Source organism: Anser anser (assembly GCF_964211835.1).
Source record: "Anser anser genome assembly, chromosome: 1".
In the NCBI taxonomy this organism is placed as follows: domain Eukaryota; kingdom Metazoa; phylum Chordata; class Aves; order Anseriformes; family Anatidae; genus Anser; species Anser anser.
In genome coordinates, this window is record NC_139720.1 from 195,563,550 (window position 1) to 195,583,699 (window position 20,150).

The 20,150-nt window shown below is 36.7% G+C and overlaps 1 protein-coding gene across 1 annotated transcript in view; it reads left to right on the forward strand.

The window, feature by feature from the left end:
* The window catches only part of CWF19L2 (CWF19 like cell cycle control factor 2), a 69,733-nt gene that overhangs the window by 20,732 nt on the left and 28,851 nt on the right, over positions 1-20,150 (forward strand). The window contains exons 9-10 of the mRNA XM_083849938.1: positions 4,062-4,158; positions 7,066-7,155. Of these exons, the coding sequence (XP_083706064.1) occupies positions 4,062-4,158; positions 7,066-7,155 (187 nt within the window). The remainder of the gene's footprint in view (positions 1-4,061; positions 4,159-7,065; positions 7,156-20,150) is intronic.

The following is a 20,150-nucleotide window of genomic DNA, read 5'->3' on the forward strand; positions in this document are numbered from 1 at the left end:
TTTGAGTCAGGGTGGTGTTATGCTGGCACATAGACTTTAACTGCTTGGGAAGGTTGGACAATTAATTATTCTTGGCCTGAGTATGTAAGGTGGTTGATATGATTTAGTCAGAAATAGCAGTTGATGAAATGCAATCAAGTATTAATTCCTTGCTTCTCATAAGCTGCTGTCACTTATTTGTGTAAAAAATTATAGTGACATCATGAATTTATTTTTAATGTTTAATTGTTGGATTCTAATAACAACGCAATACCTTAAAATTATTTATTTTACCTGCAACTGTTTCTACACACAGTACTTGCAAATACCCTGCTGTGTCTTTGCAAAGGAAAATTGTACATTAAATCATACCACATGGTCAACCAGAAACAGGCGGCTGTGTCTACACAGTTCTTTGTATTGCACAGGCTGGGTAGTTCTTCCTGATTTTACTTACTACATTTTCTGCTTTGAAGGGAGCTAATGAAATTTACACTTTCTTTCATAGCAGAAGGAGAGATTGCATGATGTATACTAAATTTTTATTTTTTAAACATGAGTTTGAGCATGCTTTGTGGGAGAAGTAGTTCCCAATTCTGCCATGAGCAGTTTGCATACATTATATATATATATATATATATATATCTTTACTTTAGTTATTCTGAGAATAGTACCTGGTAGCATTAAACCTGCAGTGTATGTGACATTTAGATGGTCGAATCCAGCCATCCTTTTTGTTTTTCCAGATTTTGCCCAAGTATTTATTGCCCTGTAGTGCCTGGGGCTTACCACTTACGTGCAGTTTGTAAACGTCTGGTTAGAATGATGTATGGCCTATCTCAGCTGGAACCCGTGAGACTTGCTTAGTTCCTGAGTCGTGCTTTGTTCATGACTTCATTCAGGTGCCAGATCTGCACGGTCCACACTTGGCTTCTGTCTGCTTTGCCTTCCATAAGGAAACCTCGGTGTTTGTGTAAGGAGGGATGGTGCTATCGGGAGCTGGAAGAGCACAAAGTGCATCTGCACTGCAGTTCAGGCACAGACTGCATGAAAATGAAAATATACTCAGAGCTGCATGCCTGGGGAAAATAAAAACGTGTTAAGGAGGAGTGATCCATAGCTGTTTTTGTGCACAGATTAAAAAAAAAAAAGGCACGATTATGTGTGGTTAGGTTTTTCCCTTTGTCTTAAAAATCTTGCCCTTTTTATATAGATATGAAACTTGTATCTTGTTAATGTTTCACCGATTAGCAGCAAATGCTCTGTGTAAATGTCATATAATCCTTTAGAAAGTCTGCGTAGACCTCCTTAGCTCCTTTTGTCATTGAAGAAATGAAAGGGAGAAAAAAAGATCCTAACACCTCTGCCATACGGCTGGTGTCAAATACAAGTTTTGACACCCGGTGTACCTTCGTTTGACTATGGTGAGCGATTAACAAGGGAGTTTTGGTGATCGTCCAGAGTGCAGATACTGAGAGAGACCCTATGAAGACCCTGCATCTGTTCTGGTTTGCTCCATGGATTTTTGGTTCCTGGGGGACTGGGCTTTGTACGTGCAGCGTCCCCTCCCAGCCGCTTGCCCACCCCAGCCTACTCGCTGAGGGTGCAGAGCGAGACACAGAGAAAGCACTGGTGCTGTACAAGCACTGCTCAGCAGCGGCCAAGACGCTGGTGTGTTACCAACCCTGTTTTAGTCACTGGTGTAAAACACTGCACTGCACGAGCTGCTGTGACGAGCGTAAACTCCATCCTTGGCAGACCCAGTACAGCACGTAATGAACAAGCAGTGGTTAGTGATATGTCACAGAATCCCCAAAGCTCCCGTGTTCCAGTTTGTGCCCATTGCCTCTCATCCTGGCACTGGGCACCGCAGTCACTTCATTGTTGTTGTCTTAAAGCAAGCAACTACCGCTTTACAATCATATTTTTAGTGTTTCGTTTAAGTAATGGTGACTCACTTCTTTGTATGAGAAGTACAAAAGCTGCACCTTCTACCTTTTGGTTACCACGTGTAGCAAGTGCAATGCTAATTGTAGCTGGGCAGAATGGAAAATTTGGGGTAACTAGATTGTGTACGGAAGTGGTTTGCTTGTTCAAGTACATTGAATTAAATTGTTATGATAGAAAAGGTAACTTGAGGTAATTTTCTTCTTTCCTTCACAGAAGAGAATTAAGCACAGAAGCTATTTAGCTGATACTTTCTTTTGCATGTTTTCTGTTTTAGTACTGTTAAACCCAATTGTGCATCTTCTTTTATATCGTAATTCTATTTCTTAACCAATTTGATTACCGAGCTGATTTATTAGTAAAGTGAAAATTACTTAGGTCTGGAAAACCATGGAGTCTTTTTACTTTTTTTATTGCCTTATTTTCAAGCTACTTTAAGCTGACTCTCAGCTCCCTGTGTGCCTCGTCTTGCTGTGTTTGAGACAGCATCTGACCTGTCTCCCTGCTCCCTTCAGTGAGAACTGTGGTTTGTTCTGTCTCTTGCAACTTTTCAGGGTTGGATATTCGTGGCAGTTAGTTTTGGGAACAATTTGAGCTGCTGCTTTCTTCTTCTTCCTAAGGTTTTAAGGGTTGTAGTACATGTACGCTTCCAGGGTTGTTCAGTCAGTCTCAAAAAGTAAACTTTCACTGACACAAAGACTTGAATTAATAGGTGTTGCTGGTTCAATTCCTCATCTCTCACACTGACGATGTACCTTTTAGGTTTTATTGCTTCTAAAACACGGGGAGTTTCTTCAACCTATAAATCAAAGTGTTTTGGACAGTTATGACACAGGTTAATTAAAAGTGCTGATTGGATGTCCAAGGGATCTCCCCACAGGAAAAGTCCATGCAGCTAGTGTTTGCTGAAAAGCACATTTAATAACGTGACTGCTTCGGAGTTTAATCTGAGACAGGATAAAAAACACGTCATTAGTCTCAAAATTTTAGGCAATAGATGATTCAAGCACTAACACTGCTTTAAAACAAAACATACAGAAAGTAATAACCATCTCTTGCTCCCTTTGCTGAGGTACTCTGCCTTGTTTTGAAAATACAGGTTAAGGAGAATTGAGAACTTCATCTATGAAGATTCTCCTTCTGGTGAAGTTAATGTAAAGATTTTTGTTGACTTCTGGGTTTGAACATCTTCAAAACAGACAAAAGTAACTTTGGCAGTCTTTCTCCATGAGAGATGTGGCAGTTAAAAATCACACTGTCTTCAAAACTCTCCCATTCTTCAAATCCTATAGGATTTAATCATACTGAGTAGTGAGTGAATTGTTTCTCTTCATTTTAATAGCAAGGACCAGTATCGTAACTATATTCTTATATCTCTTTCGTTAACTATTTTATTTTCAGAGTTGGTTGTTTTTAGTCTATTCTAAGGTTAGAGAAAATGAGCAAAACTTGTTTACCTTTTTACAGTAGTTCTTAGAGGTGTTATTTATTATAAGAAGCTATTAGCAGTAGTTTGCCTGGGAGATTTCATGTTTTAAAAATGGTACCAGTTAATTTTCCATGGAAATTCTGCCATATCAGCCAGAACATTGTTATAAACAAAGATTGTGCAGTAAGTAGATAAATTTGGGCATAGAAGTAGTCTTTGAGATGGCAGACCACTTGGCATACAGAAGAACTAGGAAACGGGTGATTTTTGCTGGAGCTGACATGTAAAAGAGCATTGCCAAAGCCAGAAAGGATGGATACAGGATGGGTTTAAGTTACTTTTTCTACTCTTTTCCTTTCTTTTTTTTTCTGCTTATAATTGCAACTGGCTCTTGACTATCGTTTCATGCTGAGAAAGTGTTCATTAGACAGTGCGTTTCATTTTAATGACCTCAAAAATAAAATGAAACATACCTTGAGAAAGTTTTGTTTAAGCTTTTTGGTTTCAGACGCCTTGGTGGTGTTCTTTGTAAAAGAGAATTGTTGTAAGCAATGACTGCTACTGACTGCAAATATATTTCTGTGGTACATTGTTATCGGTTACTTTGACAGTTGGAGCTTATATGCCAATAGAGTAGGTATGTAATAATTACACAGGTGAATACTGCATTGTTTTGGGATGGGTTTAGAGCTGCTGTGTTTTACAGGCATACGGCACAGGACGATCCACCTCGGGTGCTTAGTGAAGAGGAGATGAACAGACTGGGAGCCAGGATTGTGAAAGCTGAGCTCATGGGAAACATGGTAATGTTTTTGAAAAATTGTCATGTTTTACCGGAGTGCTTCTTAGAAGCTAACAGTACTTTAGTCTTCAACAACAGCAACAAAAGTATTTATTCTGGCAATTGAGAAGTTCTGTGAAATTTGATCAGATAAGATTTAAGATACTACTTTTAATGTAACTTCTGATTCAAATGCCATGCTTCATAGACTAGAGTAGAGGGATCAGGTTGCCAGGTTTGTATACAAGGCAGCATATCCCAAATATTCCTTTTTTTTTTTTTTTGTAAGATTTAATGTCTTTTTATTAAGCATGGAGCAGGTGAAAACTGCAAAGCTCCCAGTCAGTGTTTACGAGACAAAGTATCTTGAGCTTTTTGTTATTTCATGAATTTTGTCACAAGAAGATGCTTGTGATCCCTAGCTCTGCTGTATAAGCATAACAACATAACAATGTTAGGTTAGGATTTGGAAACTGAAAAGAGTCACATAGACTGTTGCATCCAGCTCTGCAATGAGAACAACTGTGTAATGTTTTGTGGACAGCGCTGCAAAATGTCTACCCTGCCTGCTCTGCATGAGGCTGGGAGCTGAGATCCACCGCTGCACATTTAATGTTGCTTTGGGAGGCTCGTTTCAGACAGCAGCCTGATGGATCACAAATTTACTCTTTTTGAACACTGAACTCTGGAAGTACATTTTTATTACATTAGGGATGGCTATACTGAGTTATTCAGATTCAGTAATACTGCCTGGAAATTTCAGTTATAACACGGTCATACTTTTAGTTTTTAATGTATGTTTTACAAATGCTTTGAGTAGCTGCTCTAAAGTATCAATGACTTTTTATGAAGATTCTCATGAGATAGTATTTTTAGAAGTAAATCTTATCACTATGGACCTTTGTGTTTCTTTTTTTTCTTTTAAGATTCATTATTAGTGCACCTGTTTGCCTCTTGTAACAGCCTGTGCACCAAAATCTGCATCATTAAGAAGTAACGAGCAAGGCATGCTGTGAATTCAAGTACCAGGCTAATATCTTATGAGGGTCACTGATTCTTTGTAGGAATTTTTAGGATGTTTTTTATACGATTTATTGCTGGATTAGGCTATAGTGTTAGTCTTTCTCAAAGCTCTTATCACAATTTAAATTTGATAGGAAAAAGTGTTTGATAAATATTTTTAAACATTTTATGGATTTTTTTCACAGCCTTTAGACACAAATGCATGTATGTAGCTTTATAAAATTTGAACAAGTACACTTTTTATAGAAATCCTGTCCATTTAAAATCTTATCAATCTCAAAAGTGAATTAGAAGTAACTTACAGCCGAGTATTTTCTACTAAGACATAATGAATTTAAACTATTTAAATATTTGCCTCCATGTTTTAATATGTATTTTTTCTAGTTAATATGTAGGGATAGAAATACACTGGTGAGGAAAAAGTGTGTTTATGAATGAATGTAATTATGTCACAGGATTGTGATGGACTAGTATCAGCAACTCAAAGATGTTATTTTATAGCCCTGTGTTCCCATAGGGAGGATGGTTGAAGCTATCTATACACTAATTCCTGTAAAGTGTGTGTGGGGGGTGTGTGTGTGTGTGAAGTTTTCCAAAGACTATCATGAAGACCAGCAGAAATTTAGACTTTTTTCATCTTCTGCTGTGCTTCAGTAGCATTGTCCAAATGAATTTTTGAGCACAAGTATATCTTCTTTCTTTTTAGCTGGACAGTAATAGAATAGGAATGTTTTGAATAAGCATGCAGGTGGTGTGTGAAGAGAGTAATTCTTTAATTATTCTATTGTTTTGTTTTGACCAAAATCATGTAGCAGAAGACACATTATAATTTTGTTGTTAATTTTATATTTACGTTTTTGCTACATGTACACTCTGAATTAGTTTAGGAAATGAAAAAATGAGCATGACCCCAACAATATAAATCATAAAATTACTAATCTTTGCCTTGTTGCTCTTTGAATATTTTCTATGGATTTTGTTTGTTCAGATCGAAAATGCAGCTTGTTTGAACAAGTTCACCCCACACATCAGAACAGATGGTTATGTAACAGGACATCCTAGTGGCTGGAGCTCAAGGTTGACCATGTGGGACAAATGAAATCTAAGTTTGTTTTTGTTGCTGGCTCGCTGCATGACACTGATCAAATTACTTAATTTTGGGTGAGCAAAGTGTTGGCATGATTGCTGCAGTCCAGTCATTGAAACTGGCAAAATGGTCATAGTATAAATGATTGTATTTCTTATAGATGAATAGGTTGTCACCTGATACTTTTTAGTAAACGAAGAGCATCTAAATTGCCTTTTCCTTCATGAAGAGATGGGCAAGAGAGCAGGAGTGTCAAAAGCAGTTTTCTCAAAACTGTGTATTGTTCTCATTTTCCATCTCCTCTCCATTTTAACACTCAAAGTGTCAGGTTTTAAGTGCCAAGCTGGACATGTGATGTAGAGAAATGTAGAACTGCATTAGCAGAAATCTCTGAGAGGTTTCTCTAGACCCACTGTGTGTGCACGTGCGTGCGTGTGTGTGTTATACACTTGATGTGTTCAGGCTTCCTTATCTAGCTTCTTTATAGTAAAAGAAGTATAGAAGTAGCATCTGTGCTTAGCTACACAAAACATTTATCATTAACTCTGTAATGTTTAAACATATTTTTTCTGGTGTTCTTATTACAATATATGTTTCTGTACTTCCGATACCTCTGTTCTGAATGATTATTTGTGTTTTATCTCTGGTAAAGAACTGTGTGAATTATATTGAGATGTTTTCTTTAGTCTTTTTTTTGTTATTAGGGTTTTAAGAAATGTATCAAAATACAAAGAAATTGAATGAATAGTTACTTCTTATAGAAAGGTTTCTAAAAGTTTAAAATGGTTCAACTAATCAGTAATACCACTTTATTTGAAGGAGTTAGCTTCAAAACTTCAAGAGGAACTTGACAATGCACGCAAATTAAGAGAGACTCAGCAGCAGATCCCAGCAAAGTCTGGTGGAGAGGTAAGGGGAAAATATTATTCTTTTTGTTGTGTGAACACAATGGTATAATTCAGGTAGAAGATGAATCACAGAGAACACGAAATATACTTAAGAATATTAGAAGGCATGACTTGTAAGGAAGGGTCCATACCATCATTTATGGGCCATGGTCCTCATTAATGGAGAAGAGACTTGGACAAGAACATCACAGATTTACCTAATTTGACCCCAGTTCAACAGTAAAAATTCATTCCCATGTTGTCAGCAGAGTTCAAATAGCCACTAATTTTTTTCCAAGAAGAGTTCATCTCAGACCTCTTCTATTGACTAGTATTTCGCTTGTCATTAAGAAGGCAGACTGAAATGGAAGTTGACCTCTATCCTCTACATCATGACAGGCATACTAAAGTATTAAGTCTCAGTCCCTGAATTCACAAGAATTTAATATTGCCAAGGCTCTATGTAGGTAAACTGTATGCTTTGCTGCAGTCCAATTCTTAGGCATGATTTTTTGTGCCTATACCAAAAAAAAAAAAAAAAAAAAGGCAGACTGGAGTTGTGTAATGACAGAAAAAATACATTCAGGTTTTAAAATTGGAAATAGACAGTGAGGTTATAGGTGGTCTTCAGAAATGTTTATAAAGACACGTTCCTTGGAAAATGAGTTACGAATAACAATTTTGAGCAGCCTTAAGCCTTAACCATGCTCTGATTTTTATCTTAATTTTGATATAAATTATTTTTAAAACTAACAACATGCGGTCATTGCAAAAGTACAAAATGTAAATACTGCTTGAATTTTCTAAAGGGAGAGTCATTAAAAAAAAAGTGAAAATATATTTAGCATGAGGCTATTCTAGCCCTTGTCATCCTGAGAGCAGGTGATCTCCTAGCTTTTGCTTTTACCAAGTGATAGGGGGCTGTGCTATGTGGAGATTTCTCCATATGTGCAGAAGCATTGAGTTCAGAAATGCAAGGGTTTGGGAACCGAGAAATTAAACTTATGAAGAATGTGTTTGCATCCTTCTGGTTAGGCCTGTCATAGGTCCTAATCAATCTTTGTACTGGAATCTTAAAAATGTTTAAGTAGTCCAGAAGGAGTCTTGCTGAGGAATTATAGATATGTTGTAGACTTTGCTAGACTAGAAATATCAGCTTGCTGCCCTGAAACCTTGAAGGAATTATTATTTCTATTCAAGAATATGCTATAATTACGATTTGGACTTGGTGATCTTTGTAGGTCTCTTCCAACTGAACTATTCAATTCTATTTGATTTTTCTTGTATCTTTTGTGTGCCTGTCCATCTTCAGTTTTGCACTCTTCTGTGCTTATAGACTTAAGTCTGGCCTGCAGACTTAAAAAGCACCTGCTCCTTCTGTATTCCCTTTAAACATCGGGGAAAAAACCTGTTAATACTTCTAGTCCACGGGGGCTTGGCTAAGCCTCCAGTGACCACCTTAGTGTTGTGATTGATCTAAACTTTATTTGAAGATTGAAGGGATTTAAAAACAGGGCTCTTTCCTTTCTGAAGTGTCTTGGATGCAAAACATTTACCCTTGTGCTTTCCGTGTTGGCTTTCTCTGAAGCCCAGTATCAACATCTTAGATAATTCCTGTGCATACAAACTTGGTTTTCAGGTCTCTTCACCTGAGAATGCTTATTTTTATGTTAACCCAGCTGTCTTGTGGAAACGATCTTTACTTGGTGAGAACCAGGCCTGCTGACAGTCCTAGTGTTATGGACTTCCCATGGTTTGCTAGTGGAAATGGTGCCCTCCAGATGCGGCAGGGCTGGTGTCAGGGATCCTGTTCACGGTTAGCTCTTGACCTGCATCAGCCTCTTTGCAACCTGCTGTAAAGTTGCTCAGCTTCTTAGGCTTGTCATGAATTTCCCGACACCACAAACCACTGGGAAAATGTTGCTGTTTACATGAAGTTACTCTGGTGACTTCATTGCCAGGGCTTGCTTTCCAGAGAGTGAATGTCTTCTGGTAGGTTTCAGAGGCTTGCTGTGTTGTCATTATGAATATGTCTTGCTTGTGCTTGTTTCACGGCTACTGCTGGCCTGCATTAGGTGGGTTTTGGGTGCGAGTAGTCCAGCCAAGCCGACAGTTGCTCTGTCCTGAGTCCTATCCCCGGGATAGTTGTCAGGGTTGTCCTACCAGTCGTACAGCTCAAACTGATTTTGGAGTTTTGAGACACAAGCGGAATGGCCCTGCATATCAATGTCATGCATATAGGAGCAACCTGAAAGTTCAGAAACCATCCTGTAACACAAGCGGCTGATTTGTGAAGTATTATTTCATACTGTTTGAATCGGTCGTTCTGTAGCATTAACCGCCCAACTGATGGCCTCAGTCAGTTCAACCAGCTGTATTCCAAATGGGATCCCTGAAACACTTTCCACAGAAGTGGTATTCCAAAATAATGTCCCAACAGTCTCAAAGTTTGATGTGTTTGCCTCAGTTACCAATAACCAACATGAAGCATTTTGTTTCAGGCAGGTTTCTCTCTGGTTCCTTGAAGCAGCATGGCCAACATTTGTCCCAAAATATGGGTTTGCTGTATTTTCATTTCTGTTGGAAGAACTGGGGAGATAATTCAGGAAGCAGTGAAGGCAATTCTGAATGAATCTGCCTAGTTAGTTTTTTATTTTTTTCTTCCTTTGTGATTAATTGAACATGGATCAATTTCCCAATTTGATTCACTGTGTGACCGAATAAAGACTCATGCTAGTGTAAGGGGGCATGCACGGGTGGCTGGGGATTGTACAGAGGACAGGATCAATTCTTTTGACAACAGTGCTGGCTTTATTCTGCCTTAAAGTGATCAGGAAACTGCAGAGGAAAGGGACTCTCAAGTGGTGGCTTAAATCCCGCTTCATTTAATTTAAGTGAGAATAGAGATGAACCTAGTTTTTATAGTTGGTTTGATTTGGACAAGAATTCTACCCCAAATGACCCCAAATTGTTGGTTTTATGCACAGTTTTCGAATGCTGATGTTTGGTGTTTAAGAACCTTACCTGCATAGGCTGATACCTTTCACGAAACCTACATGGCCTGTTAGGACCGTTTTTTTTTACTTTGTTCCTTTTGGCCAAAGTCATGCTTAGTTTTAAGACCTGCTGCTTGGAGTGCCTTTAGAAGTTAAAAGTGGAGATTTCCAGCTGAAAGAAGCCAAAAAGCACGAATGTATCCATCTTTCTGAACCTAGAATAGCAAGAAAATTGTACATGATACTGAAGCAAGGGAGAAGTCCATAGCTGCATTTTGAATAAGCCCATTTGGGTAATTGTGTAGCTAAGATTTATCTTGAGGAAGAGGCTTGTTGTTTTCTTTTTTGTTCTTGGTAGTTAAAGTGACATTTCTATCAAAGTGAGAAACTGCAAATAATAACATTGTAAGTTTCTATTGTATAAAAGTATCCCAGATTAAAATTCAGCGCAGGCTAAAGCACCTTTGGGTTGTCTTGATATTGAAAGAAAAAATAATAGTAACTTTGTCTGAAACTGTTTTTCAGCACTATTGAAGTTTTTTTTTATGCACTACTGGCCCTCATTTTGCCTGTCTAGCATTTAATTTGTTTTCAACTGCTAGCCTTCCATGTGTACAAAGTGCAGAAATGGTAAAATTTTATTAGCTGAATTGTTCTTAAATTGCTTGTGGGTTTTGGGTCTCTTCATAGAAGAAATTATTTTGCCTGAATTGAGATATGGATTTTTAAATAGGTTTTATAGGGTTAGAGAGGTTGGTTTTTATATGTATTCCTTTTGAGTGCATGGGTAGCTGTTATCTTGCTTTTCTGGTACTTCAAGAAAAATACTGGAGAATGTGGTCTGGGGATATTGGCTCACTGAACTTATTTAATTTTTTCCACATTGATTTTGATTTTAAATATTTTATTTCTCAGTTGCACTTTTTCCTACTTCTTTCTCGTACTTTATGCTTTTGATAAAATATCTAAATTCCTACCTATATCCATATCAAACACTTAAATGGAGAATGAATTATTTTCAATAGCCTATGAACTGGTGTGTTACGGCAGTTGTGTTAGGAGAGCTAAGCACTGCTAGTGTCAGGCTTAATGCCTGAAAGTGCATTGAGGAAGATGCAACTTTTCAGTGCTGTCACACTGCTGCCTCTCAGGCTGCACTAAGTTAGCAAAACAGCTCAGTAACAAGGCTTCGTGGAACAGAACACCAGACTAGACAGGAAGACAACTGGTAGTAAAAGGTAGATTTATTAGTATTTCTTCTCTTCATACCTCTAAATATGTCGGTATCTGATATCCGTAAGTGCTTCCCAGATTATTTTCTGTATTAGTAACATTAAGTAACATTCTAATGCTATTTTTCTACTGTGAAACGTGGAATTAAGTCAGAAGGACAGCCCATGGTTAAACACTCTAAACACTGAACAAGCCTGACGTTTGGTGCATTGGATTAAACAGCTCTCTTGGGGTAGAGACTGTGTGTTTGTTGGAAATGGGAAGTCTGTAACTACAAGTACAAATTGCAAAATGCACAGGTGTTTCAACTGTTTTTGCATGGTCAGCTCGAGCGAGAGAGACATAGGCAATACTCGTGTTGCATTTATACAATTACAGCGAATGCATACGCAGTGAACCTTCTTAGGAAGTGAATTCAAAATGTAGGTTGTGCTTGTTTTGTCTTTGGGCACAAGGCAACTTTCTCAGTCTTTGGAAAAAAAAAATAAAGTGTGAATTTGCAGAAGAGACATTTGGATTAAAGCAGAATTTAATTTTAGATGGAATTAAATGATGCTTATGTTCAAATGCCTACGTGTAAATGTCTTTCAGTCTGTTGAAAAAAACAAAGATGCGCTTTGTGCCCTAGCGAAGCTGTGTAAGAGAAGGCTGCTGTGCCACAGTGTTTCTGTTTTAGCATAGATGACAAAAATGAGTACTTATTGAATAGAAGGAGAGTGTTACCGTAAAAGCTGGTTGAAGAAAGTTTCTAAGACTCAGTTTGGAGTTTTAGAGAGCAGGCATTCTTTTATTGCGGTGCAAGGTGCACAGGGAATCACTCCACCTAGTGTGCATGCAGAGTTGCCCAACTACAAAGGCTACATGCGATCAAAATATACGTATTTATTAGATTTCCAAGGAATAGTTAACATATCCGTACTGTTTCCCGGAACTCATTAACATATGCAAATGTACCTGACACACACACATTTGTTTCTGCTGGTGGTCTTTTGGGGTCTGCTGGTGGTCATTGATAGTCTTCCTCACTGCGTTTCCTGGTTGAACCCAATTCTTGTGCATGCTCAGGTCATCTTGATCTTTCTTATTTTACAGTTTCAACCTAGGCATGCATACTAAGCTAAGTCATTTACACATCCAAGGACATGTGCATACTGTGAGTTCCCCACCTAATCTTGCTAAACATTCTCAAAGCCAGAGTCATCTTGTCCTCTCTTTGAGATACAAGTCTGTTTTACAGATAAAACTGACTAATTATTAAGTAAGGTAAGATCAGGGATACAAAGTTTCTACACTTCCTTCTATCTAATTAAACATAGTAAAGGTTTGACCTATCTGCTTGTAAAGCATTTTGAATTTGGCTCCATTGCTCTATCAGGGAGGAAATCATATGTCCTTTTGGCTCGGTATCAAGAAAACAGAAAATTGTGGAGGCTTCAGCATTTAAAAAAAACAAACACAAAAACTTCTACCTGTTTCTGGTTTATCTCTAAGCATAGTTTGTATTTCTGTTGTCTGAAAGTGCTACACAAATTCCGATGTGAGTGTGCATTAGTTATGAGGATGTTATCTCTGCTATTGTCAGTACTAGTCATAATTGATATAATTTATGCTTTTATTCTCTGTTTTTGTTTGACAAAATCTATCTAGAACATTACCACTCTTTTGATGCAGCTTGTTTGCAATGGTTTTTAGTGGTACAGAGACTAGGAGGTAAACAAATTAAACGAGGTAAGACAGATTGAAAATAAATGCAGAAAAAGTATTCTTTGCAGAATGGTTGGTCTAAAATGTTGTGGATGCAGGAAGTTTAGGACTGGAAAAGTTCATGAAAAAGAAATCCCTTGGGAATTGTACAGAAATGGTATCTGGCTCTTAAGTCACCGAGTCACAAATGCTTGGAGGGATCCTTTCTTCTTATACTCTTAATTAGGTGTTTACTTTTTGCCATTGTTAGAGAAGGCATTTATGCTTTAATTTGGAGGTAGAAAGTGTTCTTTATGATGATTCTAAATAGTTTACAATGTGCTTTGTGTTCCCTACCTTTTTGCTTTTTTTTAAAAGATTTTTTTCCATTTTCTCCTCACACTTCTTTCAGTGCTCCCTGCAGTTGTCCTCTAAGAAATAGTCAAATCTGTTAAATGAAAAACAGCCTGCCTTTGTGTTGCTAAAAACTGGCTTAATTGTTTGTTTTTTCTAATCAGGAAATATACTGGCATGATACAGAATCAGGTAAATCTAGAACTCTGTTCATGGTGGGGGCTTAAATGTAAATGTATGAATCTTATAAAAATCGTTAATGCATTTTATACTTGGAGTTGAAAATAGATACATTTTAAAGGGGGGAAAAAAACAATACAAAGCAAAACCAAACCAACCAACTGAAACAAAACACAAAAATCACCGTTCTCAACCTAAAACCTATTATTGGATTCCACAGCACTTAATCAGTATGCAGAAAACAAAAAGTAGTCTGTGCTGAGTGATTGCTAGAGACAATTCTTAATAATGATGAATTGTGTTTAAAATGCAAAAACTAATACAAAATTGAATGGAAGGTAAAAGGCGGTACTTTAAGCAAAATAACATGGTAGAAAATATACTGTCATAGTGTATTTAAAAGGGAGTACAGTTCAGAAAAGTAGAAAAAACAATAAAGGCTTTTCTGTTATGCATTTGAGGTAAATTGTAAGGAAAATGTGAATGACTACAGCATAGCGAATCTTCATTTGAATTACTGAATTTTCTGTGACAATGCAGCGGTCTTTACTCTAGTAGGATTTATTAAACAAATATATTTAAAGTGTAAGGAATAAAACAGCATTCAATACGTATTTTCCACAAAAAAGAGCAAAAAACTCAGAAGATATCTGATAATTTTTTTTCTAATGAAGCATGTGTAGTGCTTCTGTAAAGTCTTTTGGGCAAGATATCTGTAGAACAATAGTCTTCAGTTTTGGCAGGCAACGTATTTCACTTTAGAGTGTGCATCTGACTAACATGACACTGCTTTAAAGAAATTTTTTTTTCTAGACTACCCATTTGCTCCAGACAATGATAACACTCTCCAGTCCATTGCTTGTGCATCTCTCAGATGGAGGGCATGTTACAGTGAAAGGAAAAGCTGCTTCTTAATTTAGCCAGTTTTATGGCATAAATAGGGCTTATCTTCTAGTGAAAACCTTTATAATATCAGGAGCTTGGTATACTTCAAATGCAAAAATCCATTACATACCATTACGTATAATTACGATTGAGCAGAGACTGGATGGAACATAATGAATCTTTATCCGAAGAAATTCACAGAATTTCAGAATGGTAAGGGTTGGAAGGGACCTCTGGAGGTCATCTGGACTAAACCCCCTGCTCAAGCAAGGACATCTACAGCAGCTTGCACAGGACCATGTCCAGATGTCATTGGCAGCACAGTTTTTATCCTGAGACAACTAAACCATATGATAGTAGGATTAGGTGATAGGAATCAGCTGTGGAACAAAACTGAAATAATTCTAATAGGGAGAAATGTGAGTTTTTCTTCCGCCCCCACCCCATGTTTTCAAGATTGGCTGCTTTTCAAAAATACCTTAAAAATTTAAGTGATTCCTTGGAAAGAGAACCAGCTATGTAAATGCCAGGTTGTGTATATATATGTGTGTAGTATGTGTCTAAAATTTAGGCAGTAGTTAAGACTTGGGAACAAGAAGTGAAAGAAGAAATACAGTCAATACCTCAGATGCAATGTTTAGAAAAATGAAACAACCCCACCCTTGAAAAATAGCATTCAAAATTGCATGTGTACCAACATTTTAGGTTTTGGAAATGAGAATATAAAAGCAGATTGTTTTTCTGCAATAAAAACATTTGGTTGTCAAAACTTACCTGTAATATGTTTTAATTTTACAAGGTTGAATGTTTTTTTGTTGTGCCATACCCAATGCAGAACTTAAGTACAGCTGTAGTAAGTCTCTAAGACTTAGGATATAGATAAAACATTATTTAAAAACTATTTAAAACTTTCTTGTAAGAATACACCTGAAACACCTGTGTAAAAACTGGACTGTTGAGGGTTAATGATCCTTGCTAAATGCATGATGAAAACCTGTGATTTTGTTTGGAGCTTTGGATGGCGTGGAGATACTCCAACAGACGGGTTTTGGCCTGATTACTCTCAAATGTTTTCAGTGCATCATAATTTCTAATCATTGCTGTTCTATCACACTTGAATCTTGTCTGCAGGATGGCCGTGCTATTCTTTTTTTCAGCAAAAGTCTGTTTTCCCCATTCAGAGAGATGACTCCCTCTAACTAGAACAAGGAATAATAAAGTGGGCATCCATTTGCAGAACAGCTTTAATAGTACTAGTGCTTACTTTTCAAAAATAATAGGTATGTGCAGCTTCTGTGAGAGTATTTCCTGAAAACTCTTGTTCATGTCATTTAGAGAAGATTAAACAATTATAAGACAAAAACATATTAAGACAAAGTTTCTTAACTTCCTAAATGTAATTTAGAGGAAATTGTTTTTTGTATTTAAAAAGTACTCAAGAAACTGGATTAGCAAATAAAAGAAATATTTCTTACTGCTTTCAGTACAATTAACAGGGATAAAAGAGCACAGTGAATAAAACTTCAAGCAGATCATATAAAGCTTTGGAGTATGCACTGATGCTAGGAAACAAAAGTCCTTTTCAGGTGCCGTGCCGCACTTGCACTCAGTGGTGCCATAGTTCTAGCTTGTTTTTTCTCCTAATACTAAGCAGAATTTCTGCATATTTTTACTGCACCTTCACGGTATTCCCTCATAATGAATTCTGTTTTTCGTCACAAATTTCCCTTCTCCCTGCCTCAAAAGAAAAAAAAAAAAGAAAAACAAAACCATTCCTGGAAAGCCTTTCTGATGCAGCACACACTTCTGATTTCATATGGAAAGGAGGAACCTTTTTTTCTATTTTTTTTTTTTTTACATATACTCCTTTAATGATGATTTTTCAAGTTGAACTACCTGTCCTGCTAATGAAGATGCATTATTAAGCTCCCCCATATGCTTGAATGACTGTTTGTTAGTTGGGGTACTCTGTTGCTTTTGGTTTGTAAAGCTATCTTTTCTGATACATATTGTTTGAAAATACCTCTTACAGCAGGGCTAGAGAAAATCTCTTTTTTAAACAGGCAGCATTGTGGCCTGAACACTTCTGAAATTTCTTGCAGTATTTTTACAGAACTTAGAATTCTATTTACTTGTTACTAAATCTTCATATTTAATGTTTGTATTTACTTAAGTAAATAACATATACTTAAATACCGTCTTCATTTACACATGCCAAACTTCTGCTTATCACATTGTCAGTCTTATATTACATTTCTATATTTGATGAGATGGAACAGGAATTTGTGGACTGAAGAACCAATATGCTGCAATACCTTTCTTTTTTATGGTCTGAGAATTTGGGTTGTATCTGATGTTCTTGCTATAAAAACAAGCTATTGACTCTTTTTTTTTTCTTCTTTTCCTACATCCCATGCTTATAGTGGCGTATTTATGCTATCGTTATATGACTATTTCAAAATGTAGCTAGCAATTTGAAATATCGAATTGCATCTTTAAACCTTCTTCTAAAGTTGTGTTCTCAAGGTATGTGGCTTGCTGATAGCCAGTGTTATTGTTGTTAACCTTGTTAGTTTTCCCTGTTACTGGCCACATCACAAGCTGCTGTGCATTGCACAGTACTGGTCCTGATCTTACTTGCAGAGGTTGGCAGTACGGCTATCTGAGATACTCTAAGAAAATAAGTACTGAGAGCAAACAAAAATTATTGAATGCAGGGTTGATTGGAGGCGTTCAGTATAAAGAGGAGAAGAATAAGAAGATCAGGTTAGTTATTCTGAGTAATGAGCAGTTTAGATAAAATATCCTTTTTCATAATATAAGAACAAAAAATTAAATTTAAAGGGCAACCAATTTTATATCTATAAGACAAAATTACATTTTTACATAACATGCAATTAATCAATGTCACTCAGTAACTGGGGAAAAAGAGACAAAACAATTAGTAGTTATATATATCTGATCCTTTTGTAATAATGAATGTTTTCACTTATGAATTAGAAGCTATGACTCTTTTTTGAGTCTCATGCTTTCTACATAAACCTAGCACCACCAGACGAAGGTACTCTTATGTTGGTACTTGGTTGCTGTGTTTCAGCCTATGTTAGATTTTCTAATGCATCTCCCCTTTGTTAAATGCAGGGTGCTGATTATGGTACATCAACTTTCTAATCTTGTAAAAACTGCATTTTTTTTTATTTTTTTTATTTTTTTTAAATCTTCACTCACTATTAGCCTAATCGCTTTTGAAGTTGTAATAGTGATGCTTATTACTAAGTTTACTGGGTCTTTCTTGAAACACTAAGTTTCTAACCTGGGCTGAACCTCTTGCTTCCTTGTGCTGCTATTTCCCTATATTCCTTCATCTTTTCTTCTTTTTTTCTCCCTCTCTACAAGAACCCAAACTGAAGTTTTATACTGTGGCCTGCTGCTACAGACCTGTAACACTAACTTCACCTCGCTATGAGAGCCAGACCTTGGTCCTGTTACGGAGAATGCTGTATCTATTGATTTTATAGGTATTGCCTTCGAAGTTTGCACTGCCATTATTCACAACAAGCGGCAGACCCTGAAGGGTAGCCTCGGTGCTTTGAAACTTACCTTTCATGGGCATTCAAGGTAGTGAGTACAGCGGTGAGACCCGCTCTTACAAACGGTTAGCACTGAAGGAGGCAGACTGTTCATCCTGAATGGGGTTGACTCTTCCTTCTGGTAACTCAAGTGATGATGTGTAAATGCAACCACAGAACTGAGTAAGAGGTAATTGAAATGGGGGAAGAAAACACCTTGAGAGGAAAAGAGGCAGAGGATGGAAGATAGGTCTTCTGCTATGTCCAGCCCGCTGAGAAGTGCCACGTCTCCTTGACACTTAAACCAATAGATGAATAAGAGAGCAATGGATAATGGATTCAAAACATTTCCATTCGCCGTAGACTGTAAGAGAAAGGAAACAGAAAGGAAAGAAAAAAAAATATATCCTTAATCCAGCACCTAATTTGTTTGAGATCAGAGTTAGTGTTTGGTTGTTGTGGTTTGTCCTCGCTGAACAAAATCACCCAGCTTTGATTTTTCTTTCATTATATCATGTTTGCTTAGGTACTCGGAAGTCTGTTCCTGCACGTGTGGTGGCAGAGCATTCTCATTTCCTTCTGCAAAATTACGGAACAGACACAATCTCTGGAGAGTTCAAAAATCTTTTTCAGAACTGCATTTTATTTATGTATTTAATTTAAGCATTTATCTTTTGAAAGCAGACGTGTCTGCTTTGTTTTGTTCAGTTGTGTTAATCGCTCTATAGAGTTTTGTATGTTTGGTGAGAACTACTGCGCACTTTGCATATTTAATGGGCCTGAAGTAGAAATTTATGTTCCTTCACTAACGACAACAAACAAGTCCAGTCTTGTTCAGTAAATTCACATAATCATTGTTTTTTTTTAGCACTGTAAATTATATTTGTGTAAGAGTCATCATAAGGTTCAAGGATGGTGACTGAGCCTCTTCTCCACTTTCAATTTTAACATATAATAATAATATGTATCATATTTAATATACTTTATAACAGTAATATAACCAATATTACCATTATTAGAAAAATATTTAGTAATGTCATCAATTTTGTATTTATAGCATAAAAAGTTTAATATTTATTTAATAGAAGTCATTCATTCAGGAACTGGAGAAGGTTTAAAGTAAGCTTTGCAATGCCGTGTAATGCCATGCCACCGTGTGAAGAAACAGATCAATTTTCCAGATATTAAAAGCAAGTTAAAACAGAAGGAGAATCCAGACTCAAGCAAATCTCTGTTTAAAGCACAAGAAGATAATTGGTGCCTCTTCTCTGAAAGATGGTACAGTTCTTGGGAATATTTGTAAGGTCTTATGGGTGATTTCAGAGATTGTTGGTAGGAAGAAAGTCGTTACTCCATTCTTGTACTATGCTGAATGGATATTACCAGGTACTGTGTCATATAGTCATATATATATATATGACATATATAAACCTATAAATATGTTTAAATAAAATAAAACAAAAAACAAAAACAGATAAAACGAGGGGAGAGGAGTGATAATTCTTCTTACATGTGAGGTTTTATGGTGCATTTCTGAATTAATTGAGGTCACTGACAGTAGTTCAGCAGATAAATGAGAGTTGTGAGTGTTCTCTCTTAGTTAGATGGGTAACCCCATGGCTTTAAGTCCTTCAGAAATGTCTAATATTGCTGCGAGTCATGACCTCTCCTTGCAGAGGCTCTTTCCCACTACACCACACTTGCTCAAGTGTTTTTATTATATTTCCGTGAGTTTGTCCATTGCAAACGTTAAATACATTGCCCTGCAATTCCCAGAAATCAGCCTTTGGCACATTTAAAAAGATTTATGTTGTACTCGTCACGCTGTACTATTTTGGTACGGTGGACTATTTAAATGACAGGATGTGTACTGAAGAGTGTGGATGTTATCTATTGGAATTGTTTTTTGGAACCTGAGAGAATCATTTTTCGTGGTAGCTTTCTTGGAAACCTTTTACTGACATTTTACTTTGAAGATGATTGCTAAGTTTTATTCCTTGGTTTAATAAAATAAAATATGTGGAATAGCAACATCTTAAATTTAGAATGCAAATAATTTATTTTTATCATTTTTTGATATTGCGGTAACTGCTTGATCATCTCTTATTTTTCTGTCA